At 41.4% G+C, this 27190-nt stretch overlaps 3 protein-coding genes across 4 annotated transcripts in view; 1 reads left to right on the top strand and 2 right to left on the bottom strand.

The window, feature by feature from the left end:
* The window catches only part of LOC309702186 (protein NLRC3-like), a 374484-nt gene that overhangs the window by 240079 nt on the left and 107215 nt on the right, over positions 1-27190 (bottom strand). The gene's annotated exons all lie outside the window — the stretch shown is intronic.
* Positions 1-27190, top strand: part of LOC309702377 (uncharacterized protein) — a 202004-nt gene that overhangs the window by 116755 nt on the left and 58059 nt on the right. The gene's annotated exons all lie outside the window — the stretch shown is intronic.
* The window catches only part of LOC309702174 (NACHT, LRR and PYD domains-containing protein 3-like), a 126514-nt gene continuing 105680 nt past the window's right edge, over positions 6357-27190 (bottom strand). Inside the window, exons 9-12 of the mRNA XM_082526646.1 lie at positions 24114-24287; positions 18641-18814; positions 8090-8136; positions 6357-7941 (exon numbers count right to left, since the gene is read on the bottom strand). Coding sequence (XP_082382772.1) covers positions 7373-7941; positions 8090-8136; positions 18641-18814; positions 24114-24287 — 964 coding nt within the window. The 3' untranslated portion in view covers positions 6357-7372. The remainder of the gene's footprint in view (positions 7942-8089; positions 8137-18640; positions 18815-24113; positions 24288-27190) is intronic.

The raw sequence follows: 27190 nt of genomic DNA, 5'->3' as shown, positions 1-27190 counted from the left end.
TCCAGTGCAAGTAAGTTCATATGTGTGTTTTGTTTTGTTTTTTTGCATAATATGCTTCCATTTCATCATTACAGACTTCCTAATGCTTGTTTTACTCAGCTATCATGACCATGGTATTAAATTCCTGCGTGTCACACAGAAACTGCCACAGGTGTTGCCTGGCAGTTATTACTATTACTATTAACTTTGTTTTAAAAAGTTATTAACATGTTATTAAATAGAAACAGGCAGTTTTGCATTTTGCATTCTACACAGAAACTACCAGCTTTAATCAGTGGTAATAACTTAGAAATGACCACATTATGGTCATTTCTAACTGGTTACCCTACTATTACCACCAGCCGTATTTCCCCATTTCTACCGCCAGTTTTGGGCCCTTATTATTCAATTACATACATGTCAGTGTAATATTACTCACCTGTAACCACCATCTACTATGGTATTACTTGGATATTAACGGTTAATACTTAAGTAATTGAGTAGTAATGACTTAGAAATTATCACATTTTTCTTTCCATTTTGATACTCTACTTTTACCCCTTAAACTAGGGCTGGGCGATATGGCCTAAAATTCATATCACGATATAATTTGAAGCATGTGCGGTAACGATATATATCACGATATATTCTTTTCTTCTGTATAACGTATTTTCCACTTAAAGTCCTTTAATTTTCTCAAAAATCGAGACTGTGCCTTATGTATGAATTCTGGTTGTGCTTACTGACCTCGAACCGATTTTGGCTGCAGAAATCTGTTAAAAATGTTTTAGTACAACTTTGGTAAGCAGCAGTAGCTCCCCCGACGAGCCCTGATCACCAACAGGTGTGGCAGGAACTTCAGGTGTGGCCAGTCCTTCCGCAGGGCCACACCCATCAGGCCTGCAGGTGGCTGTGCTCCATCCTCCAGCCACACCCGCAGACATACACACCCACACCCTGCCTATACATACGAGTGGGACACAGACTAACACAGCATTGTGCAGAAAAACACACACATCACCAAATAATAATAATAATAATACAACAACAACAGTCAAAACTGCTCACGGACCCCGAGTCCTCCAGAGCTGGGTCCGTGACAGGTTTGGCCTGCCTTGGGTCTGAGTAAACAAATGCCAATGTTGCACAAACACACACACACACGCACACACAGCAAATCTGCATTTATTTGTCCCACAAGTGGAAAATCTGCATTGTGTTAAGGTTCAAAATTGAGGAAGGAGAGTACAAACAAGCAGGTCCAGAAGATCTTGGTCAAACAATGATTTTAATGACTACACACGTGTGGGAAGAACACTCTGTACGCAGACAGCAAGTGATCTCCGACTTAATCAAAGCATGAACAGATATTTTATACCATCAGGGTTTGATTTACTGACGCCCCTTCATGTCAATATCAAAACAACCATGACTTTTAACACAGAACATCATCTTCTATTTTCATGGCCGATTCCTCCGGTCAACCTTTCAGTTCCTCTTTCTTGCCGAGAAGACAAGGACGGTTCCTCTTTTACCGAGACACTTTCACCGTTACAATCCAGACATGACTAATCTCTCCTCTAAATAAATCTAACTCATGTGTGTGTGTCATGACCTCACATGCTCTCTGTGTCACCTCTTCACCTACTAACTGTCTGTGTCTCGTCCTCAAATGCTCTTTCTCAATTCACCTGTTGCACTTCTGACCTTTCACTAGACCAGAGGCTCACTGAGACTATGTGTATGTCTTCTACTAAATAAATGTTTTAACCAAGAACCTCTACTAAAACCTTAATATAAAATGACCTGATATAAGTGTTTTGTAAGCATGTACGCAGTTTTAACCTTCTATAGCTCCAAGTCACTTGCACAATAGATTGTCCGGACTTCGCGCCGAACAAAGCTTCCAACCCCCAATTAATTGACCGAGCTCCAACTCTTTAATAAGCACAGATATGCATTGTGTATAAAATAGTCATAACTGCACCTGAAATACAAGGTCAACATCATCATAAACATCTTAAGGCCATCTTAAAGCTATCTGTTACATTGTTAAAGCCTCGTCTTAGCCTGCTGCTCAAAATAACTTTCACTTCTGCAAACTCTCTGCAAGCCTGTTTCCTGTCAGCCTGTGACTTTTAGCCTTTCTGAAAGACACACACTGTTCAACCCCTGAATGCAATATCCATGCTGCAGATTATATTTATTATTTAACAATAGCAGTAAAATAATTTCCCTGCTCCACAATTGTCATTGGAAAAAAGTGAACAGTGCAAGACAAAAGCAGCTAAATAAAAACTGTACAAAGAGCACTGTATAGAAAGTGCACTATACAAACAATCTGGAAACATAAATATGTACATGTATTCAAAAATATTGGTGTGTGTATACACACACACACATACATACATATATATATATATACCTATCTATATATGTGTGTGTGTGTGTGTGTGTGTGTGTGTGTGTGTGTGTGTGTGTGTATATACACTCAACAAAAATATAAACACAACACCTTTGTTACTGCTCCCATTCCCCATGGGATGGACGTAGAGACCTAAAATTCATTCCAGATACACAATATAACCATCCCTCCCAAACAGTGGTCACAAATCAGTCCAAATGTGTGGTAGTGGGCACATCTGCCATATTGAGATAATCCATCCCACCTCACAGGTGTACCTCAGACTGCCCACAACAAAAGGCCAGCTCAAGATGACCTGATATCTTTCATGATGGACACATTTGACATGTTTCACATATTATAGACCAACAAGTTCTTCACAGCAGTTTAAATACAGGAGTCACTTTTGGGCCCAGCAGATAAAACAGAGCCAATATTTCCTTCTTTGTTTAAGTGACGTGTGTCACAGATGTGACCTAGTAAAGTGTAGCTGAACATTAGTAATGTTATTAACACTCTCAGCTGGTCCTTGTTCCAGACCTGAAGATCCTCTTCTTTCATTCAGCAGCAGCTTCAGGTCTCTGATGGTCCAGGGCTTGTTGTTGGGAAACAGCCCTGCTGGGATGATGGTGTCCTCACAGAAACAGTCAGTGATGCTGTTGATCTCCATCACAGAGCACGTCCCAGTCTGCAGTCTCAGTCCTGCAGGGCCTGGCTGGCTTCCTGACTCCACCCAGTCAACAACAGGAAGTGTTTGAAGTGCAGGAACAAACTGAGGCTGTGGTCAAACAGGAGTTTTTATCTCCTCGCTCTGACTCTCACTGCGGCCCCGCTGCTGTGTCAACATGTGTTTGTGCTAAACAATGATGGAAAGTGTTATAAATGACTTGTTGGCCTCTGATCTGTCACAAACAGCTGAAACGTGTCTCTCATGAGTCACATGAAGGTTTTTGACAGAAAGGACAAAAAGTAGCTGCAGTCAGTTTGTGTCATTTTTATATTTATTCATCTGGGAGAAAAATCTGAGGGACATTAAAATGTGTTTTCAACAGAGACAAGAACATGAATATAACAGAACAGGTAAATGAACATGTTTCAAGTAAACAGCTGGACTGATCAGGTCCAAACACAGAGTGATAAACTTGTCAAACAGCTGTCATATCTTTATATAGAAGCTCTTTATAAATGCTGCTCACTGCAGTCTGTTTACTAATAATGTCAAAGTGTTAGAAACACAGAAACATCAGAATGGTCTTTGTTCACAGAAACCTGTCTGGGATCCTTTGTTGTTCTTTTGATGCAGAGTTACATTATAAATATAAAGAGTTATTTCAGAGTCTCATCAGTTTTCCTGCATGTCTTTATTTAACACATCAGCAGGGCTGAAGCTCTCATGTTAAACACACACTGATCTATGGACACGTTCATGTGTTTCTAACAGAACCAGGCTGTTATCAGCCTGCACTAACATTATGTCACACACACTGAATGTAACAGTGACAGTTTACATCATCACACAATCAGCTGTGATTGTTTCACTGTCATCAAACGAGTCAACAGGAAGTAGAATCAATAGAAACCAATCATTTACTGACAGCATGTCTGATGGAAATAAGTGCAGATTATGTATGAAGTCTAACTGCACACAGTAACTGTGTTACAATAAGGACTTAACAGCGCCCTCTGCTGGAGTGTTTCAGTACTGCGTTAACTAGAATACACCACCTCCTCCTCACACCACCTGCTACAGCTCTACTCTTCTATGACTACAGTCATCCACAGCACTGATGTGAGGTCACATGGTTCATATGTAAGGAGCACAGCTGACCTCAGGTCAGTTTAATGACTGTGAGCAGCAGCTGTGTTATTGTCACTGTGACAGGGAGACACTCTCAGACACAGCGCTCATGTCAGCTTGTTCTCATGCAGGAGGATCAGGAGCTCCATGTTTGTCTTTCTGTTTGAATCATGATGTGTTTGTGCCATCAGAGTCTGTCATGAGTACTCAGGGTTTCACAGCAGCTCTTCTGGATGCTGACGAGGACTCCAACCTCATGTTTCACCTCTCTGAGCTTCTGATGTCTGTGAACACTCGTGTTTCTTCTCTGGGCTCATCTGGACAAAAACACCTTTCTGTGTTTGGCTGCAGCCTCATTCTGACTGACAGGAAGTGTGTTATCCATGAGCTGCACTTCTGTGAGGAAGTTTCCTGCTGTGTTTCCTGTCTGTGGACAAACACGAGTGTTCCAGCTGAGGACTTGCTTCCTTCCACCTGTCCATACAGGACATCACGCTGTCTGCAGCTCTGTAAATGCAGCTCCAGGTCCTTCCACGTGCTGCTCTGTATTTGTGCAGTTTGTAGTGTGTCCTGGGAAACGTAGCACACATGGTGTTCTTCTGCTGTTTCCTCCTTTCACTGAGTGTGAAACACTGACGCTGTGCTGTTGTTCACAGAGGGGAGCTGATTCTAGCTGCAGCTGGACTCTGTCATCTAACTGAATGTGTTGGTGCTGATCACGGGGCTCTGAGGGGGGAGCAGCAGGAGGACTCTGGATGCTGACGTCAGTGTATCTGTGGAAGCTCCCACAGCGTGTCTGTCATTCAATATTGTGCTGTATATTGTATCTATGCAAAGATGAACAGACTGTGTGTTCACTGGTCTCTGTGCTGCAGCTCTGATGTCATCATCACTCCCTCCTCCACCCTCAGCAGTCCCAGCATGCTGCTGTGGTGCACCCCACCCTCACTCTACACCTGAGCCACAGACCACACCCTCCACCTCAATATACACCACAGTTTTCTCTGCTGTGGAAATGAGATCAGGAGGAAATCATCATTATTATTATTTAATAAACGCTCACATTAATGTGGGCTTATTTGTTTCATATTAGAAACATTAGTTGAGTGTTTTTAGTATAAAATGGTCAAAGTCCCTCTTTTTGCTCCTCCCCTCACCTGTGGATGGGCGGTGCTGTTACCGTGGTGACAGCTTGGATGTGTTTCAGTCCTGCCTGGTTATCACTGCAGGAATCTTTCACATTTATTACAGGTAATAACTCTGATTTTTCTGTGTATTATGAACCAAATGTATCCTGACACACACAGAGATGGATGAGCAGAGGTTTTTTTTGCAATTTATGTAGTTACTATGGACTTAATGCATACATATTATTAAAATTAGGGCTATAACAGTTGTATTGATGTATAGCAACTTGAAATGCTCCCACAAATGGCTCCACAGCATGTAAAAATATAACAAAAGCTCTGGCGGACTTGGTTCTGTGGTCAGTCTTAAAGGGTGAAGTTAAACTCTGTAATCTTCACTGTGTCACAGAGTTCAGTGAGTCCCGTTATTCACAGTATCAATCAGATCATCAGAGAACAGCTGATCAGCAATCAGTGGTGCCAACAGCGCCTCCTGTGGTGAGAGGATGCAATAATGCAATGTAGCATTTTTCCACTCAACACTTGCAGTCATGGAAACTGTCTGTTGGATCTGTGTGACGTTGCTTTCTTGGTTAGAGTTCCTCACAAATGTCCAGATGATTCTTCTAATGAGGCGTCGACCATGTTTGCAGCTCTTTGGAAGAAAACGTCGCCCTTTGCCATCCTTACTTTTCTTTGACTTCTTCAAATGCAGCTGAACTCCAGCTGGTATTTTCTTGGACTTTGCAGCTGTTTCTGGTCATCAGTTCATTCCTGCAAACCTCTGAAGCTGAACAACAATGATGCTGCATTGCTGGCTGATCCCAAAAGGTTGATTCTGTTCATCTGGACGTTTTCAGAAACGTTTGCTCACTGATCAGGTGACTTCTTCAGTCTCAGCTGACTGCAGCTTTACAACCTTACAAACAGCACATTTGCACAATGACTGAAAGCAGCAGCACCTGATATATATGATACTAATATAATACATATACATATTGTCATGATTCGAGTTTTGAGGAGAAGACAAACGACTGCATGGTCTCAGTAGATGTCAGAATAGTGATTTTTATTATACATATGTACATATGGGGAAGATGAGCATCACAAGCCTTTTAGAGCCGATCTCCCCCGAACAAGCATCTCACAAGGCTTTTATTACAATGATGACGTCAAGTCACATGATAAGTATCAGTCAGTTCTCAGAACTCAGGAAGTTCCCCTCACTCCACAAGTTCTCCTTATAAGGCCTCCAGATGTTTCCACTCAGCCCAGCACTCAGAGAAAACCAGTGTGTGTGGTGTGTATATCTATTCGTGTCTATTGTGAAAGTATATCTATCAGAAAACTGTCCTCAGACGACCCTCCTATTCTTACTAAGTGTGTGTGTACACATGCATGTGTTATATAAGAGCGTGCATGTACTTTAAAGGCCTGTGTACGTGCAGGGTACAGAACTAAGGCAGGGTCCAGCAAGACCCACAGGCTTCTGAGTGGTTACAGAACTGTGAAACAGCTTTAAGCAAATAACATGAATAGTACAGAACAACAATAGACTGATTAAAGTACTGATAATCTGTGTAGCTTAATGTTAACATAGATGTGGTTCAAAGATTATTCTGTCAACTGGTTCAACAATGGTAAATGATTAATGATTGATACCTCTAATTATAACTGTGATCATAAGAATACAAAATAAAATATCTCCTGGTCACAATATATAATCCATACTAATGATGAAGGAACTGAGCTCACAGTCCATTGTTCATTCAGTGAACTACTCAGTTTATTTTGGGCCTCAGAAATGCTCACTCTGTTTGTACATCACTGTCAGCAATAGACTCATTCTGCTGTGTGGACAGGAACACATGTGACATCACTTCCTGTTTGTTTGTGACTGAAGAAGTTTACAAGGAATCATTTAGAAGAGTTTCAAACATCAACTGATTGAATCCATGAATCTGAAAACGTGTTTGTGAGTGAAAGAGACAGACATGTACAGACTGAACTATCTGTTCAACAGTCAGAGTGTTTCTGTAACAGGAGACACTCTTTACACTCCACTCAGCACAGGGACACTGAGCCACCAGGATAGAACCTAAACCCAGGATAAAGAGTTTGAGTGAATGTGGTGTTGAAGGTGTGGAGGTGGATCAGAGTGTCAGAGGAGACTCTGTAGAAGGACAGAGTGTCAGAGGAGACTCTGTAGAAGGACAGAGTGCCAGCAGGACAGTCCACATACACTGCTGCTCTGTTAGAGACAGAGGAGGAGAAGGAGGAGGAGGAGGAGATGGATGTTTGTCTCTTATTGTGCCAGACAGACTGAGGACCATCATCAGAGCAGCACAGACTCCAGGACTGATCATTCCATCCAAACACACAGTCATCACTGCCTCCTTTCCTTCTGATGCTTCTGTAACTCACTGATATAAAAACTCTTCCTCTCCACTCGACCTCCCAGTAACAGCGACCAGTCAGACCATTTCTACACAGCAGCTGAGGACGAACATCAAATCTGTCTGGATGATCAGGATATGACTGAACCTCCTCCACATGTGTCACCTTCCTGTTGTTGTCAGACAGTTGGAGGTTTGTGTTCACTGTGTTTGTGTCGATTGTGAGTTGACAGGAATCTGATGGAGAGAACAAACACAATCCAGCTGCAGTTATTGATCCATCATCTGTTCATTGATTGACACTTTGATGATGACTCCTGACATGATGAAGATGGTTGAATGTGTGCTGCTTTGTTTTCATGAATCCCATTAAAAACACACTTACACTTCCTCAGACCTGGTCTCAACCATCGGACTCCAGCAGGCTCCACCCTGAAAGGAGGAGGGGGGTCAGAGCAGCACAGTCAGCATGCACACATGGACATTACATGGCTCTCACACACACACTGTTACACACTGAGCTCAAAGCTCGGCTCCACTGTTTTATTCAAAGAAATCTACATTTATTTATCAGCACATTTAAAAACAGCTTGAGCCAAAGTGCTGCACAGAGTAGAGAGAAAATAGGAAACATACACAGTAATGACTATAAAGACTGGTCAGGATTGAAAGTGTGGAGCAGGGAAATTATTTTACTGCTATTGTTAAATAATTATCATCATTACCATTGCATTAAGAATAATATAATCTGCAGCATGGATATTGCATTCAGAGGTTTAAAACAGTGTGTCTGTCAGAAAAGGCTAAAAGTCACAGGCTGACAGGAAATAGGCTTGCAGAGAGTTTGCAGAAGTGAAAGCAGTCTTAGGTTATTCTGAGCAGCGGGTTGGACGAGGCTATTTGAATTACTAGGTTATTCAAGTTGATCATTGCTCTAACAATGTAACAGATAGCTTTAAGAAGGCCTTAAGATGCTTATGCACACAGTTATTATGTTTAGTAGAGGTTCTTGATTAAAACATTTATTTAGTAGATGATATATCCATAGTTTCGGTTCGATTATTACATATACGAGAGTGGCTTCTGTCTCTCTGTCTGGTGAAAGGTCAGAAGTGCGAGAGGTGACATAGAGGCTGAGTGAGGTCAACACACACACACACACACTTTTAGTTAGATTTATTTAGAGGAGAGAGGTTAGTCATGTCTGGCTGTAACTGCAAAATTGTCTCGGTAAAAGAGGAACCGTTCCTTGTTGTCTCGGCAAGAAAGAGGAACTGAAAGGTAGAAAGGAAGTGCCGGCCATGAAAATAGAAGATGATGTTCTTTCGAACTGTGTTAAAAGTCATTGTGGTGTTGATCTGATCTATGTATAAAATGTATCTGTGACGCATGAAGGGGCGTCATTAATCAAACCCTGATGTTATAAAATTCAATTCAATTCAATTCAATTTTATTTATATAGCGCCAAATCACAACAAAAGTCGCCTCAAGGCGCTTCATAGATACAGAGAAAAACCCAACAATCATATGACCCCCTATGAGCAAGCACTTTGGCGACAGTGGGAAGGAAAAACTCCCTTTTAACAGGAAGAAACCTCCGGCAGAACCAGGCTCAGGGAGGGGCGGCCATCTGCTGCGACCGGTTGGGGTGAGAGAAGGAAGACAGGATAAAGACATGCTGTGGAAGAGAGACAGAGGTTAATAACAGATATGATTCAATGCAGAGAGGTCTGTTAATACATAGTGAGTGAGAAAGGTGACTGGAAAGGAAAAACTCAATGCATCATGGGAATCCCCCGGCAGCCTACATCTATTGCAGCATAACAAAGGGAGGATTCAGGGTCACCTGGTCCAGCCCTAACTATATGCTTTAGAAAAAAGGAAAGTTTTAAGCCTAATCTTAAAAGTAGAGATAGTGTCTGTCTCCCGAATCCAAACTGGAAGCTGGTTCCACAGAAGAGGGGCCTGAAAACTGAAGGCTCTCCCTCCCATTCTACTTTTAAATACTCTAGGAACAACAAGTAGGCCTGCAGAGCGAGAGCGGAGCGCTCTAATAGGGTGATATGGTACTACAAGGTCATTAAGATAAGATGGGGCCTGATTATTTAAGACCTTGTATGTGAGGAGCAGGATTTTGAATTCAATTCTGGATTTAACAGGAAGCCAATGAAGGGAAGCCAAAACAGGAGAAATATGCTCTCTCTTTCTAGTCCCTGTCAGGACTCTTGCTGCAGCATTTTGGATTAGCTGAAGGCTTTTCAGTGAGTTTTTTGGACATCCTGATAATAATGAATTACAGTAGTCCAGCCTGGAAGTAATAAATGCATGAACTAGTTTTTCAGCGTCACTCTGAGACAGGATATTTCTAATTTTAGAGATGTTGCGCAAATGGAAGAAAGCAGTCTTACATATTTGTTTAATATGTGCGTTGAAGGACATGTCCTGGTCAAAAATGACTCCAAGGTTCCTCACCGCGTTACTGGAGGCCAAGGTAATGCCATCCAGAGTAAGAATCTGATTAGATATCATATTTCTAAGATTTTCAGGGCCGAGTACAATAACCTCAGTTTTATCTGAATTAAGAAGCAGAAAGTTAGCGGCCATCCAGGTCTTTATGTCTTTAAGACATTCCTGCAGTTTAACTAATTGGTGTGTGTTATCTGGCTTCATGGACAGATAGAGCTGGGTGTCATCTGCATAGCAGTGAAAATGTATGCTATGTCTTCTAATGATACTGCCTAAGGGAAGCATGTATAATGTAAACAGAATTGGTCCTAGCACTGAACCCTGTGGAACTCCATAATTAACCTCAGTGTGTGAAGAGGACTCTCCATTTACATGCACGAATTGGAGTCTATTAGATAGATATGATACAAACCACTGCAGCGCAGTACTTGTAATACCTACAGCATGTTCTAATCGCTCTAATAGGATATTATGATCAACAGTATCGAACGCTGCACTGAGGTCTAGCAGGACAAGCACAGAGATGAGTCCACTGTCAGAGGCCATAAGAAGATCATTTGTAACCTTCACTAAAGCTGTTTCTGTGCTGTGCTGAGCTCTGAAACCTGACTGAAACTCTTCAAATAAACCATTCCTCTGCAGATGATCTGTTAGCTGTTTGACAACTACTCTTTCAAGGATTTTTGATATGAAAGGAAGGTTGGAGATTGGCCTATAATTAGCTAAGACTGCTGGGTCTAGAGATGGCTTTTTGAGTAAAGGTTTAACTACAGCCAGCTTGAAGGCCTGTGGTACATAGCCGATTATTAGAGATAGGTTGATCATATTTAAGATCGAAGAATTAATTAATGGCAGGACTTCTTTGAGCAGTTTTGTAGGAATGGGGTCTAAAAGACACGTTGATGGTTTGGAGGAAGTAATTATTGAAGTTAACTCAGAAAGATCAATTGGAGAAAAAGAGTCTAACTTAATATCAATGGTACTAAGAGTAGCTGTAGATAATATTACATCTGTGGGATGATTATTGGTAATTTTTTCTCTAATGATAAAAATTTTATTTGTGAAGAAGTTCATGAAGTCATTACTAGTTAACGTTAAAGGGATGGTTGGCTCAAAAGAGCTCTGACTTTTTGTCAGCCTGGCTACAGTGCTGAAGAGAAACCTAGGGTTGTTCTTATTTTCTTCAATCAGTGATGAATAGTAAGATGTTCTGGCTTTGCGGAGGGCTTTCTTATAAAGCAGCAAACTATTTCTCCAGGCTAAATGATGATCCTCTAGATTTGTGACACGCCATTTCCTCTCCAGATTACGAGTCATCTGCTTTAGGGTACGTGTTTCAGAATTATACCACGGAGTCAGGTACTTCTGATTTGAGGCCTTAGTTTTCACAGGAGCTACAGTATCCAGAGTCGTACGTAGTGAGGAGGTGAAATTATTAACAAGATAATCGACCTCTGTTGGGGTAGCGTTCAGATAGCTGCTTTGCTCTGTGTTGGTACAGGGCATTGAAGATGATAACAGTGGGTGGATTATATTCTTAAACTTAGTTACAGTGCTTTCAGAAAGACATCTACTTTGATAAAGTCTACTCTTCACCGCTGTGTAATCAATTATTGTAAAAGTAAATGTTATCAGGAAATGATCAGACAGGAGAGGGTTTTCAGGAAACACTGTTAAATGTTCAGGTTCGATGCCATATGTTAAAACAAGATCTAGAGTGTGATTAAAGTGGTGGGTGGGTTCTTTTACATTTTGAGAGAAACCAATTGAGTCTAATAACAGATTAAATGCCATGTTGAGGCTGTCATTTTTAGCATCTACATGGATGTTAAAATCACCCACAATAATTATTTTATCTGAGCTCAGAACTAAATCAGATAAAAACTCTGAGAAATCAGACAGAATCAAAATAATTGTTTGTGCTTTTAGTAAGTCGAAGATCAATTGCTGTCTGCGTACAGAGTTGGCTTCCCACACGTGTGTATTCATTAAAATCATTGTTTGACCAAGATCTTCTGGACCATGGTTGTTTGTACTCTCCTTCCTCAATTTTTGAACCTTAACAAAAGCTACAGAGTACAAATGTGTTTCCAACTGGCTTTTAAAAATGTCCAGTGTTGGTGACGACCTGATGTGAAGGGCGACTGTTCCAGAGTTTGGCTGCAGCCATCGATAAAGCTCACCTCTGTTTTTACGTCTAGTTCTGGTCAGAAGCTGCTTATCTGCAGACCTGAGGGCTCCACTTGGATTCTTTTGTTAAAGAGAGATAAGATGGAGCCAATCCATTCACAGATTTAAAGACAACCAGATCTGGAAGTGGATTCTACCACGTACTGGTAACCAGTGGAAAAAGCTGGTGATGGGTCGTCTAGCACAGACCCACCGCTGGAACCAGACAATTGATGAGGGAGAGAACTGTGACAGCGCCGTTCCTTCACTTGACCTCAGTCGCTCTCGTCTGCTCCCTCGTAACACTGCTCTTTATTGAGCTTACATGAATATGCACAAGTTCATTATGACGTCTTACACAGGTATGAACAAAGAGTACCAGTCTGTGCATAGTGTGTGTGTGTGTGTGTGTGTGTGTGTGTGTGTTCCAGATGTGACCCTGTGACCCCAAAGCTGGTGCTAAGAGTCCAGCGGTCCCCCTAACAAAGGGCTCTTATACTTAACCAGACACAGAGTAGGTGTCCTCCTACACCAGGGGTCTCAAACTCGCGGCCGGTGGGCCAATTGCGGCCCGCAGGACGATAGTTTTTGGCCCCACCTTAATATGAAAATGTAATGTTAGTTTGATAATGTATGACACTTTACAGTGTTGTGGGCGGAGCTGAATTAACCCACCAATCAGGGTGGGATATGGATCTCAGGGGACACCAGCCGGGCTTGATGCAAGCAGGGAAACATTTCTCAATGAGTCAAAGTTCCAGCAGCGTTGCCCTGGAGTGTTTCTTTCTTTCCTGTGCCTGGCTGGCTTCCTCCTTTCTATTGGGCAAACGCCGACATTCGCCCCAGCGCGCTGCGTTCACAACACTTCAAAAAAAGTTGTTTTTTTAAGTTGCTGCCCAGCGGGACATTATACGTATATAGATTTATACACACGTCAGTGGGATTTAAAGTTATTTTTCCACAGAGAGAGATCTCATATTAACTCTCACAGTGATGCGTAGGCGGCGGGATAAAAGAAAAGTCATGAACTCAATGCAGCCCAATTTAGTCTGCAGTCACATAGCGACACCTGTTCATCGGCAACAACAGTCCCCGGTAACCCGGACTAATTATAGGGTCGCACCGTAATTTGTGGCTCCATGTTTTTATTTGCATCACTGCGTTTGCATTGCAGCAAACATGAACATTACATATATTTCAATATAATGTAAAAGCAGTCAAAACAACTAACATCAGAAACAGCTGATGTTATTTGTTATATGTCACGGTGTCATTTCCGCTTCTTTCTCCTGTAACAACAGTCCGGCGCCGTGAGCAGTCGCCTTTTTTGCGCTCGCTATCCCTGCACTTTCTACCATCTGCAAACGCCACGGTGTTCGTGTCGTCATGAAAGACATGAACATCGAGCGTAAAAACAAAGGAGACTGCTACCGGCTTTTTATCTGCCGATCGCCGTGCTACGGTTGCAAGAAAAAGAAGCAGAAATGACGTTCTCTACGCGTTGAGACGTTCCCCGTCCGTCGGCTAAACGCTTGATTGAAACTTCAATGCGACAGTGACACCAAGTAGAATTATAAATGTCACATAGCCCCAAACATGTCTTTTTCAAAGCCTGCGGTGAAGAGAAAGGTTGGTGATGAGCACCGACAATTTCAGGAAAAGTGGGAAATGCAATATTTCTTTGTTGAGCACAGGGGCACCCCGACCTGTCTTATTTGCACAGAGAAAGTTGCGCTGCACAAGGAATACAATTTGAAACGTCATTACACAACTAGACATGCTGAGCTGGATGCAAAATACCAGGGAGACGAGAGAGCGAACCGGGTTGCCAGTCTTAAAACAGATCTACTGAGGCAGCAAGATTTCTCCAAGAAAGCAACCAAAGAGAATAATGCAGCAGTCGGAGCCACGTGGTTAGTGAGATGATTGCTAAAGCAGGGAAGCCATTCACAGAAGGTGCATTTGTCTAAAAGTGCATATTGCAGGCTGCAAATATAGTCTGTCCGGGAAAGAAAGGTCAGTTTAGCAACATCAGCCTTTCTGCCAACACCGCAGCAGATCGCATTTCTGACCTGTCAAGTGACATTTATGACCAACTGTGTGAGAAAGCCAAATGTTTCAGTGTATACTCAGTCGCTCTTGATGAGACCACAGACATCACCGACACTGCCCAGCTCCCAATGTATGTCCGTGGTGTTGATGACAGTTTTGAAGTGATGGAGGAGCTGCTCACAGTAATTCCAATGCATGGCCAGACCACCGCTCAGCAGATATTTACAAGCTGTGTGATGCCATTGAGAATGTTGGTTTGCCATGGAAGAGGTTTGTTGGAATAACAACAGATGGAGCGCCATCAATGACAGGGAGGAAACATGGACTGGTGGCACAAAACAAACTGGAAGAGGAAGGCGTGGAGGAGGCCATTGCTCTGCACTGCATCATCCATCAGCAGGTCCTTTGCAGCAAATGCCTGAAGTTTGACAATGTGATGTCTATTGTTGTGAAATGCATCAACCAAATCAGATCCAGGGGCTTAAAGCACCGAAGGTTCTGTGCTTTTTTAGAGGAAATGGAGTCAGAATATGGGGATGTGCTCGACTTCACTGAGGTACGTTGGCTCAGCAGGGGAAATGTATTAAAGAGACTTTTTGAGTTGAGAGCAGAAGTGAAGCCTTCATGGAGAAGGATGGAGTTAGTGTTCCTGTGCTAACTGATCCCAAATTGCTCATGGACTCAGCTTTTCTTGTTGATATGACACATGAGCTTAATGTACTGAACAAGACGTTACAAGGCCAGGGGCAACTTGTCAGTGCTGCCTATGACAACGTGAGAGCATTCTCCACAAAACTGGCGCTCTGGAAAGCTCAGCTCTCTCAGACAAACCTTTGCCATTTCCCAGCATGCAAGGCACTCGTGGATGCAGGCACACCATTCAGTGCTGACGAGTATGTTGATGTCATTTTGATGCTACAGGAGGAATTTGATCACAGATTTGCTGACTTCAAGACACACAGAGCCACCTTTCACATTTTTGCGGACCCCTTCTCCTTTGATGTGCAAGATGCCCCTTCTGTGCTTCAAATGGAGCTCATTGAGCTGCAGTGCAACTCTGAACTCAAAGCAAAGTTCAGGGAGGTGAGTGGAAAAGCAGAGAAGCTTGGACAATTTTTGAGAGACTTGAGCCCTAGTTTCCCTCGGCTTTCCCGAATGTTCAAGCGGACCATGTGCCTTTTTGGTAGCACATACTTGTGCCAAAAGCTCTTCTCCACTTTGAACTTCAATAAGTCCAAGTACAGGTCCAGACTTACGGATGATCAGCTTCAAGACATACTGAGGGTCGCAACTGCTTCCTCCCTCAGGCCAAATCTGGCTCGGCTATGCGAGAGGAAACGCTGCCAGGTCTCTAGCAGCAAGGAGCAGGCAAGAGAAGCCATGTTCAGAAGAACAGTTCATTTTCTACAGTGTTCCATTCATGTTCAGAAGAAGGTTATAGAACTGTTAATACAGACATTTCAATCTAAATACAGCAGATATAGAAGACTGAAAGATACACACAAGTTCACTGACTAAAAATATCTTATTATTATTTTATTTATGTATTACAGATTGATTTTTTTTCTTATTAATTCTTAATTTGTTTATTCATTTTTCATATTTTGTGTTAAAAAATAAAAATAAAGAGATTTGAGAAGATTGGAATTTTTTAACCATGCCTTTCTTGTGGAAAACCTAATGCGGCCCAGCCTCACCCAGACTCTGCCTGCAGCGGCCCCCAGCTAAATTGAGTTTGAGACCTCTGTCCTACACCATAAATCAGTAAGAGAGGGTACGACCTCTCTCATGGCCCCAAGTGCTGTGTGCATGCCAGAGCACTCTGGAAGGCACACAGAGTCTTTACAGACTACTCAGGATCAAACCTCTATCATTATGCAATCGATTATACAACTCTAAGCATATATGAGTAAATATTTCTAAGCATAAATGACAATCAACAATATAAACCTTACAGCTGGTTTTAATAACAGAATTTATTTGTTTCTCAAATGAGAAAGAGCTATCGAGAAACACTCCTAAATCTTTAGTTCTGAACTTTTCCAGTGGGCCAAGGTCAACATTATTAGATAATGCTAATTCTTTTCCCTTACATTATAACAATGTGAGGAGTTAATGCTAAGTATACTGCCATTAGCGGCTAATTCTAATTAGGGGTGAATAATTATTAGTAGCTAATGCTAATATCGTTTTCTCTTCCCTTTTAACAATGTGAACAGCTAGTGCTAGGTAGGCTGATGCTAGCAGCTAATTCTAATTTGACGTGTATTAGCATTATATTAGTGAGGAGTTAATGCTAAGTAGGCTGCCATTATTAACTAATGCTACTTTGACGTGAATTAGCATTATGTGCTAATACTAATACTGTTTTCCCTTACTTTTTAACAATGTGAGCGGCTAATTCTAAGTACGCTCTTGTAAATAGCTAATTCTAATTTAGTGTGAATTAGCATTATTCAATAATGCTAACACTGTTTTCTCTTACTTATTAAAAATGATAGTAGCTAATACTAATACTCTTTTCCGTTGGGTAACAACTATGTGAGGAGTTAATGCTAAGTAGGCTGCTTTTAGAGGCTTATTCTAATTAGGGCTGAATAATTATTAGTAGCTAATGCTAATACCGTTTTCTCTTTCCTTATAACAATATGAGCAGCTAATGCTAATTTGATGTGAATTAGCATTATATTAGTGAGCAGTTAATGCTAAGTAGGCTGCCATTATTAACTAATGCTACTTTGACGTGAATTAGCATTATGTGCTAATACTAATACAGTTTTCCCTTACTTTTTAACAATGTGAGCGGCTAATTCTAAGTACGCTCTTGTAAATAGCTAATTCTAATTTAGTGTGAATTAGCATTATTCAATAATGCTAACACTGTTTTCTCTTACTTATTAAAAATGATAGTAGCTAATACTAATACTCTTTTCTGTTGGGTAACAACTATGTGAGGAGTTAATGCTAAGTAGGCTGCTTTTAGAGGCTTATTCTAATTAGGGCTGAATAATTATTAGTAGCTAATGCTAATACCGTTTTCTCTTTCCTTATAACAATATGAGCAGCTAATGCTAATTTGATGTGAATTAGCATTATATTAGTGAGCAGTTAATGCTAAGTAGGCTGCCATTATTAACTAATTCTACTTTGACGTGAATTAGCATTATGTGCTAATACTAATACTGTTTTCCCTTACTTTTTAACAATGTGAGCGGCTAATTCTAAGTACGCTCTTGTAAATAGCTAATTCTAATTTAGTGTGAATTAGCATTATTCAATAATGCTAACACTGTTTTCTCTTACTTATTAAAAATGATAGTAGCTAATACTAATACTCTTTTCCGTTGGGTAACAACTATGTGAGGAGTTAATGCTAAGTAGGCTGCTTTTAGAGGCTTATTCTAATTAGGGCTGAATAATTATTAGTAGCTAATGCTAATACCGTTTTCTCTTTCCTTATAACAATATGAGCAGCTAATGCTAATTTGATGTGAATTAGCATTATATTAGTGAGGAGTTAATGCTAAGTAGGCTACCATTAGCAGCTAAAGCTAATTTGAGGTGAATAAGCATTAGTAGCTAACGCTAATACCCTTTTCCCTTGTGTTATAATGATGTGAGACGTTAATGCTAAATAGGCTTCCATGAGTGACTCCTTTCCCTTGCATTATAAAGATGTGAACAGTTTATGCTAAGTAAGCTGCCATTAGCAGCTAATGCTAATACTGTTTTCCCTTTCTTTATACAACTTGAGCAGCTATTGCTAAGTAGGCCACTTTTCTCTGCTAAGGATTTGTGTGACCATGATGGAAACTCTGATAAGCTAATGCTACTAAGCTAATGCTGTTTATGGGCCCTGTTAGAATCAATATTTCAATCTCATTCTGTTGTTTGAGAACAATAACAGAAAAATGTGCACTTGAGAACAAATTTATTGTGACTTCAGCTGTGAATGTACAGTTTGTCATTATTTAAGCTTCCATTTCCAAATGTTAGCTGACACTTTATTAGGTACACTGGTATCTATATCAGGTACACCTGTGACCTAAATGTTCCTGCACACAGACTCCTTGGAGACCCCTACATAAATATCCATGAACTATCCAGCTAGACTAGTGTGTCTGTCCCTGAAAATATTCCTGCATGTGTGATTGTTCATGTGTCATCTGCAGGAAACAAACAGGAAGTGAGTGAAAGACACAGGAAATGTTTCCAGCTCTTCCTCCTCTATCAGATTTTCTCTCCATACCTGAGAGTGTCCAGTCTCCAGCCTGGATCCTTCAGTCCAGCCGACAGCAGCTTCATTCCTGAGGGACCTGGATGATTGTAGCTCAGGTCCAGCTCTCTCAGATGGGAGGGGTTGGAGCTCAGAGCTGAGGCCAGAGAAGTACAGCCTTCCTCTGTGATCAGACATCCTGACAGACTGCAAACACACAAAACAACAATCTATCTGTCAACAGTTGTTTTCTCTTTGTCACAATAACATCTATCCATTTACATCCATTCAATGTAACTTTATTTATAAGTGACAATACCCAACAGACAACAACAGTCATCTGAAGCTGTTTAACAGTGTAAGGTGACCGCCTCCACTGTGAGCAGCACTTGGTGATGGTGGGAAGAAGAACTCCCTTTGACACAAAGATCCTCCCAGTGAAAACAGGCTCCAGGAGGAGCATCTACCATGACTGGTTGCAGGGTGAGGGGAAAGAGAAGAGATGAGCTCAGAGAGACAAGAACAAAACAGAGAGACAAAAGTTAAGGACATGCAGTAGTGACATATAAAAGCATCAGGAGTGAAAAGAGGGGAGAAGAAAGCAGAGCATCATGGGAAGTCCACCAACAGCCTGAGCCTATAGCAGCATAACTAAGGGATGGTTCAGGGTCACCTGATCCAGCTCGAACTATAAGCTTTATCAAAAAGGAAAGTTTGAAGCTGATCTTCAAAGTAGAGAGGGTGTCTGTCTCCTGAACTCAAACTGGGAGCTGCTTCCACACCCAGTCCAACATAGCCAGGCTTTCTTTGCTGCTTTGACAAAACCTCAAATCCCAGTCAGCGATGATGAGCATCATCACAGTGATGATCATTTCTCTGTAACCCAGGCTTTCTGCTTCAGGATCTGTGCACGCTCACAGAACAAGGAGACCTTTAAACATCATTTCACTAACTGGATGGACTGAGCTCAGCCTACAGATGAACTGGTGCCAGAGATCATAAAGAACATCAAACAGTCAAATTCAACACTTTAATGGAAATATGAGATTAATGCTGCAGACAATCATGAAGCTGCTGAATTCATGAACATCAAGAATGCAGCGAGTGGTAAAATAAAGATTTGACCTCAGTGTGCTCAGTGTTCCTGTCTATTCCTAACATATTCCTAACATGATAGCTGCACTTTAGAGCTCTAAAACTGGAACTGACACATGTTTAAACTCTACATGTTACTCAGTACATTCAGTTCTGACACTCGCCCACAGTCCAACAAAGGAAACATGGAGATCACATCAGTTTGTCATCAAAGTCTAATTATTAGGGCAACTTAACCTGTTATAATCTCGTTAACTCATTAACTGATTAACGTCAGCAATTATTTAATCACAGTTTTTAAAATCATGATTATTATGAAAGTGCTCACTGGCTCTGAATATAAAAGCCATGGGTCACAGGAGGGATGTTGATCAGTGCTGGCTTGAAATGGGCGTCATTATGCATCTCAGCCAATGGGAGCATTGAGGGTGGGCCTAATACTACTGCAGCGCTCACATGACCCAGGACAGAAAGAAAGGGGCAGGGACAGAAACATGGAGACAGGTGCAGATCTTTGACATGTTCATTTTAAACTGTTCCAGGAGGCAGTGTTGATACAACTAAAGTTATCTGTTGTTGAAGAAGTCGGTCTGAGGAACGTTCTTAGGATCAACAAATGACGGCATGTATGAGCCTCAAGACGCAGCGTCACAAGAAGAACACATGAGCTGTAGAAAAAGGAGAGACTACGAAAGCCACGGCGTTACAACATGAACCAGCTGTTGGTCTCTCTGGAGACTACTGGGCGTGGCTGTGTAACCATGGTTACCTGGGAGTTACAGAAACGTGCAGAACATGTGATTCATGTTGCACAGCAGTGGGACATTTGAAATAAAGTCAGCACACTCAGTACAGATAGTGCATCAAATATGATGCTGCTGCCAGACGTCTGCCTTTGAACACGTCCCTGCATCGCGCACAACACCAAGGTTGCCATGGCGATCACAGCTGACAGGGACAAAGCGCACAGCTGGAAGTCTGCAGGTATATTTAACATGATGTATTTCTCAGTGTCCTGTCGGTGTGTGAGAGACAAACAGCCTCTGTATGTGTGTGTAAATACAGCATGAATATGTAGAGGACATGTTTGTGGATATAAGTAAATGAAAGCTCTGCGTCATTTGAATCTTCTTGTTTCTGTTGCAGGTCTGTGACTGAACTTCTGGGAGGAGAAACGTTGGTTTCATGCTCTGTGATTCTGTGTTTTGTCATCTCTCTCAGGTGATGGAGAGCTCAGATGATGACCCCGCCTACGTGGTCAAATTCAAGTCTACATTCAGAACAGACCTGAAGACACGCAAGCAAAATGCCAACATTGTATATGTGAAAACTGCTGCTGGAGCCAGATTCAAGGAGCTCAAGTGTTTACCCAGATCTTACTGAACTTACTGCAGGAACAGAGGGTTGTTGGAGGGAAACCTGTGGAAGCAACAACATCCGAGCCACCAGAGAAGAAGTTGGCCCTGTTGGTGCTTCATCAGAGTGTGAACAGGAGGAAGACTCAGCTGAGAACAGTGTGGTGGATACAGAGCAGAGCCCACCATCAGTACAGAGGCCTGTCCATTAGAGTGCTGCTCCAACATGCAGCACATGTACTTGGCCACAGCTGCAACATCTGTACCTGTGAAAGCTTCTTCTCTGTTGCTGCTCATATTGTGCAGAAGAAGAGAGTTTCTTTATCATCAGAAAATGTCAATGAGCTTGTGAGTCTTAGCAGCTGGCTCGGTGCAGAGGAGGAAGAACATGTCAGTCAGAGGAAGATAAATGCAGTTCATGTTGTCAACTCAACCTGGACTGTTGAAAGAGTTTTTCTTTGTCTGGTTTCTGACTGAGATTCTCCAAAGGAAATCCAGCACAAACACACACTTCACACACTCAAAGTCCTGCACAGTAAATGAGCTGATGAGCGTTTGTGCTGCTGCCTGATAACAGAACAATAGTTCTGCTGCTTCCTGTTCTGGAAACACACATTTATAAATGTTCACTTGCTGTTGATCAAAGGTATGTTGGTGGCTCTGGACGCTGAGGGAACTTTGTAAAAAACTAGATCAAATGTTAACGTCCTGGCAGAGGCAAAGAACTTTGATTTGATATTTGATTAGATTCATGTTTCAGCTCAGACTGACAGAAATATTTGAACTGCTGCTGTGTTAAAGGGAACACTGCTGTTAGAAAGCACCTGATCTGTTTCTGCACACTGAATGTTGCACTTCTCATACTGCAGTACTATTAAAATAAGTACACAATGCACTACTTTTGAACTCATGATTGAATGTTGCTGTAACAAAGCCATTAATGTGATTCAAAGTGTTCATGGTTTCCCAGCACAACAAATGATTGCACAAGTGTGACTGATCCACTTTCTAATGTGTGTGTAGCCCACACTGTGTGTCACTGTGTCACAGGTGAGTCTGTGTGTCCAGGTTCTATGAGGACAACAGGATATAGTGACTGAGTCCAGCAGCTTAAAGTCTGACTCCATCCTCCATTTAAATAACTCACAGCAACAACTGAATAGCTTTGCCTTTGTGTAGCTGACACTTCACTTTAATGTCCTTCTATTCTGGTTCATCTGGTCTCAGTTTCTATAAGCACACAGGTTTCATCAGGACTCTATGACCTCAGTAATCTTTGCTGGGCCTTAATGCTCTGAACAAAGCTGCACATCACAAGACTAAATAGAAATGAATCAGTCTTTCATTCTCACTGCTGTTTGACTTCAGCTCTCAATGTCCCACCATAACCCATGGAAAGAATTACTGTCCATCCAGGCTGCTGAACATGAAGCTGAAGAAGGTGGAGTATTGTGAGGGCTGATGGAGATGATGATGAGGAATCCAGGAGCAGTGGGTGGATGGCAGCATCAGCATGAAGGATCAGTGTGAGAACACATCATCATCCACAAAGGAAACCAGTCTGAGTGTCTGACGCTCTTGTTAGAAAGACGCAGTCCCAGCAGTTAGCTTGTCTGCTAGTTAGCTGAGAGCTAGCTCACTTGTACATTGAATACCAAACTGTGTAAACCAGGGGTGTCAAACATATGGCCCGTGGGCCAAATCCAGCCCTTGAGATAATTTCATATGTCAAATATTGATGAATTTTCAGGCTTGCTGATAATCAATGTGAGCACGGCTGAGGTTTTATTCTGATGAGCAAACCATGTGGCCAAACACTTTCAGAGACAGACTGGGATCATACCATTATGTGAAAGAGGACATGTCCCATAGACAGCAAGGGTAGTGGTAGAGACCAGTACACAGAGAAATGGGAGCTGTACTGAAATGCAAGCGTGTCAGGAAAGAGTGAAAAGGCAAAATGAGCAGCATCTGGCTGCATTTCAGTGATATTGGAGACCACAAAGCTGAGTGCAACATTTATACAGGAGATATACAGGAGACGCTGAGAGCAGAACTGATAAAATTAGGAGCTGGCTAAAGTGAGACCCATTTTTATTTCCACCCATTTTCCACTGTGGAGGACAAAAGGTTTCAAACTGGTCCAGGTCTTAAACCTCACGTGTTCTTCCTAATAGCAGTAAATGGATAAAAATAAGGCTTTTATGAAAACACTGAATAAAACTTGCTGCCTTTAAAAAGACTAAATGTACAGTTCAGTATTGAATACTACATAAAATAAACTATATATAAAGTGTGTCTGAATGGCAGAGATGCAGAACTATGTGCATGTAGCACAGAGCCACGGCTCAGTGTCTGAATGAGTCTCACAGACCTGAATGTGCTGTTGAAGCCATTTATAATTATAACGTAATTCTTTACTCGTTTGATCTGCTCCTTACCACAAGCCACCAGACGTAGAAGGTTTTGGACTTTTAACTATATTTTCTGAAGTTTTACAACTTTTCTTACTGTTAAAAACCTTGTTATGGCCATTCATGCTGTACAAAGTAATTAGACATGTGTGGTATCTACAGAAACGTCAGAATCTCAGCTAAAAGGTCACAAAACCATCTCAACAACCACCAAACAGCTGAAACAGCAGGTGAACAGATCACACAAAAAAGATGTAAACACAAATCCCCCTGATCATCTGTTTTTTAAACATGAAGCGTAGTTTTGGACATTCATTTACTGCTGGTTCAGTGAATTTTGGTTGGACAGTGATGAAACCTGCAGCCTCAGAATCTGTGAGAAGTCTGCTTTCAGCACCCAACAGCATTGTTGTGTTGTGTTGTGTGCTGTGGATTCACCTCTGCAAACTCATCACTGTTTCACCATCATGTTTCTACTTAGACAATAACAAAGGAAGCAGTTCCCAGGAACTACTTCCTGTCTTGTTAACATAAGAGTACGTTGCCCTTCAAAACACCTCCACTTCTCCTCTTATTAGAGGACTGCCTTATTATTAATTTGCTAATTCTGTCAGTTGATGAAAGAAAAATGCTTGATCTCACCTGAGAGTTTCCAGTGTACAGCGTGGACTCTTCAGTCCTTCAGACAGAAGCTTCACGCCTGAATCCTTCAGGTTAATGTTACTCAGGTCCAGCTGTCTCAGATTAGAGGTCTGAGAGCTGAGACCTGAGGCCAGAGCTTCACAGCTTCTCTCTGACAGGTCACAGTGACTCAGTCTGAAAAATAACAGATAAACAATTACAAAAATAAAACACTTATGTTGAAGTGTAATGAGATACTATTATATTTAGCAATATTTCATCTTGTTTTGTCAGGAAACTGAGCACTGATGCAGAGCAACATGTGGAGAGAATCAGAGGAGAAGAAGTGAAGAGAGAACAGCAGTAAAACAACACTGAATTGTTCAGTGTGCTTTTGATATCAACAAAATGTGTCAAACTTCTTTATTTTGTATTTGTTTTAGTAGAATTGATGATTATCACTTAGATAACAACCACAGGCCAGGTCTAAATTGCACTTTGGTGACAGTTACACCCAGAAATATTTCAGAAACGTGGACAATTTGTGCTCCATTGTATTCAGTATTGAACAAACTGAGTACCGATGACCACTTAATATTTTTGATATTTTATTTGAGTTGTTCCACCTGATCTGTGTTAACTAGAATAAACATTTAAAAGCTAAAGCTATGATCACATATGTACTTACAGAGCTTTGTTGGAGGCTTTGACCACTGGCAGCAGCCTCAGAAGAGCCTTTTTAAAGGCTCATGTTCTCACTTAGATCATTTATTTCTACTTACATTTCATTCTGGGAAAAATGGAGATTACTTTGAAAATGGGAACTATTTTCCCCCAAAAATCAGCCCTGGATTAGTAAATCACTCCAACATGTTCTCAGGCAGAAGAAGCTGTCTTGTTATGAGGGAGAGAAGAAAAGCAGCTAAAATCAGGTGTAAAAGTAAAGCAGAGCATGAGCTGAATAAAGGACACTCAAGGCTGGCTTGGAAAGGAATGAAGTCCATGGTGGGGATGCAGAACAAGGAGCAAAGATGAATGTGATGCTGAATCAGCAGAAGACTTGGACTCATTTGATTCCAGCTTCTTTTTTTTTATTGACATTTTAGAATCACTATACAATACCATCAACTTCAGCTATCTTTCAGTACATATATTTTTTTCTTTTTTTCTATATTTAAACAACTAAAATATCCATACAATAAGAATGAAAGAAGAAGAAGAAAAGAAAAAGAAGCAAAACAGGAAACAACAAACAACATAAATAAAAAATGCATAAGGAAAAAGAAAAAGGAAAGAAAAATAAATAAATAAATATAGGGAGTGTGTTTTTGTTTCCATTAATGAAACTAATTTTTCCTCTAGTCTTCTAGTAGTTAACAAAGTCAAAATCTAATGCAAAAGCAAAAACTGGCCTGCGTTTTCTAATGTAGTCCATCCATTTGGGCGACTGTGGCTCAGGGGGTTGGGAATCGCATCTGTAACCGGAAGGTCGCCGGTTCGATCCCTGGGCTCTCTGTCCTGGTCGTTGTGTCCCTGGGCAAGACACTTTACCCTACTTGCCTACTGGTGTTGGCGCGATATGGCAGCCTCGCTTCTGTCAGTCTGCCCCAGGGCAGCTGTGGCTACAACTGTAGCTGCCTCCACCAGTGTGTGAATGTGAGAGTGAATGAATAGTGGAATTGTAAAGCGCTTTGAGGGTCTCGAAAAGCGCTATATAAATGCAACCCATTATTATTATTATTATTTCTTCCATCGTGATACAAACAGGTCCCTCTTGTAGTTCACATCTGCTGTCATTTTCTCCATTCTGTAAATGTCCAGTGTGGTGTTCATCCACGTGTCCATAGCTGGGCTCTCTGAAGAAAGCCATTTGTTTGTGATGGCTTTTTTGCCTGCTGCCAGTAAAATATTAAACAAGTATTTATCGTTCTTTGTCCATCCTTCTGGCACAAGTCCAAAACGTAGAGTTTTACTTTCCAAAGGTAAATATCTTCCAAATGTCTCTTGTATTGCTGCATGTATTCCCTTCCAATAAGTTTTAATAACATGACAGTCCCAGAAAATATGATAGTGATTTGCATTCGTATTTCCACAATTTCTCCAGCAAGCAGGAGGGTTACCTTCATAGTGAGATTTTTGGTGAGGTGTAATAAAATATCTTATCAGGCATCCATCCATCCATCGATCCATTCGCTTCCGCTTATCCTTTTCAGGGTCGCGGGGGGCGCTGGAGCCTATCCCAGCTGTCATAGGGCGAGAGGCGGGGTACACCCTGGACAGTTCGCCAGTCTGTCGCAGGGCTAACACACAAGGACAGACAACCATTCACACTCACATTCATACCTAGTGGCAATTTGGATTATCCAATTAACCTATCCCCACAAGCTGCATGTCTTTGGACGGTGGGAGGAAGGCGGAGTACCCGGAGAGAACCCACGCAAACACGGGGAGAACATGCAAACTCCACACAGAAAGACCCCGGCCTGATGGTGGAATTGAACTCAGGACCTTCTTGCTGTGCGGCAACAGTGCTAACCACTGTGCCACCGTGCTGCATCAGGCATTTCCACCCAAAGTCCAGCCAGCTCTGTGAGCTGCTACATTTCCATTGATATGCCCATATTGTTGTCCATTCTTCCTCCTTTATCTCTATTCCTCCCTCCATTTCCCATTTTGTTTTGATATACAAGGTTGAGTGTAATTTCATATTTGTTAATCCTTTATAGAGGTCACCTATAATACCTCTATTTTTATTTGAACTGCCCTTTTAAATACGTCTAGCAGCTGTTTACTCAATTCAGCCTTAGCTTTTATCGTTTTATTGACAAAATGCCTCATCTGTAGACATCTATAAAAATCCTGTGTTTCTAATGAATATTTATCTTTCATTTTATCAAAACTAATTAGTCTGCCTTCCTCCATTACCATACATAAAGCTGTTAATCCTTTATATGTCCAATCTTTGAATCTGGTGTCCAATTTATTTGGAGCAAAATGTGTGTCATATGCACACCACTTAAGAACTGCTATATCCTCTTCTAGTTTATATTCTTTTATTACTGTTTCCCAAATTTTAAAAGTCAACTTGATCCATGGAT

This window comes from Aulonocara stuartgranti (genome assembly GCF_965226115.1).
Source record: "Aulonocara stuartgranti genome assembly, chromosome: 3".
Taxonomy (NCBI): Eukaryota; Metazoa; Chordata; class Actinopteri; order Cichliformes; family Cichlidae; genus Aulonocara; species Aulonocara stuartgranti.
Note: the sequence above shows the minus strand (reverse complement) of the source record. Positions and strands in the feature narration are given on the sequence as shown.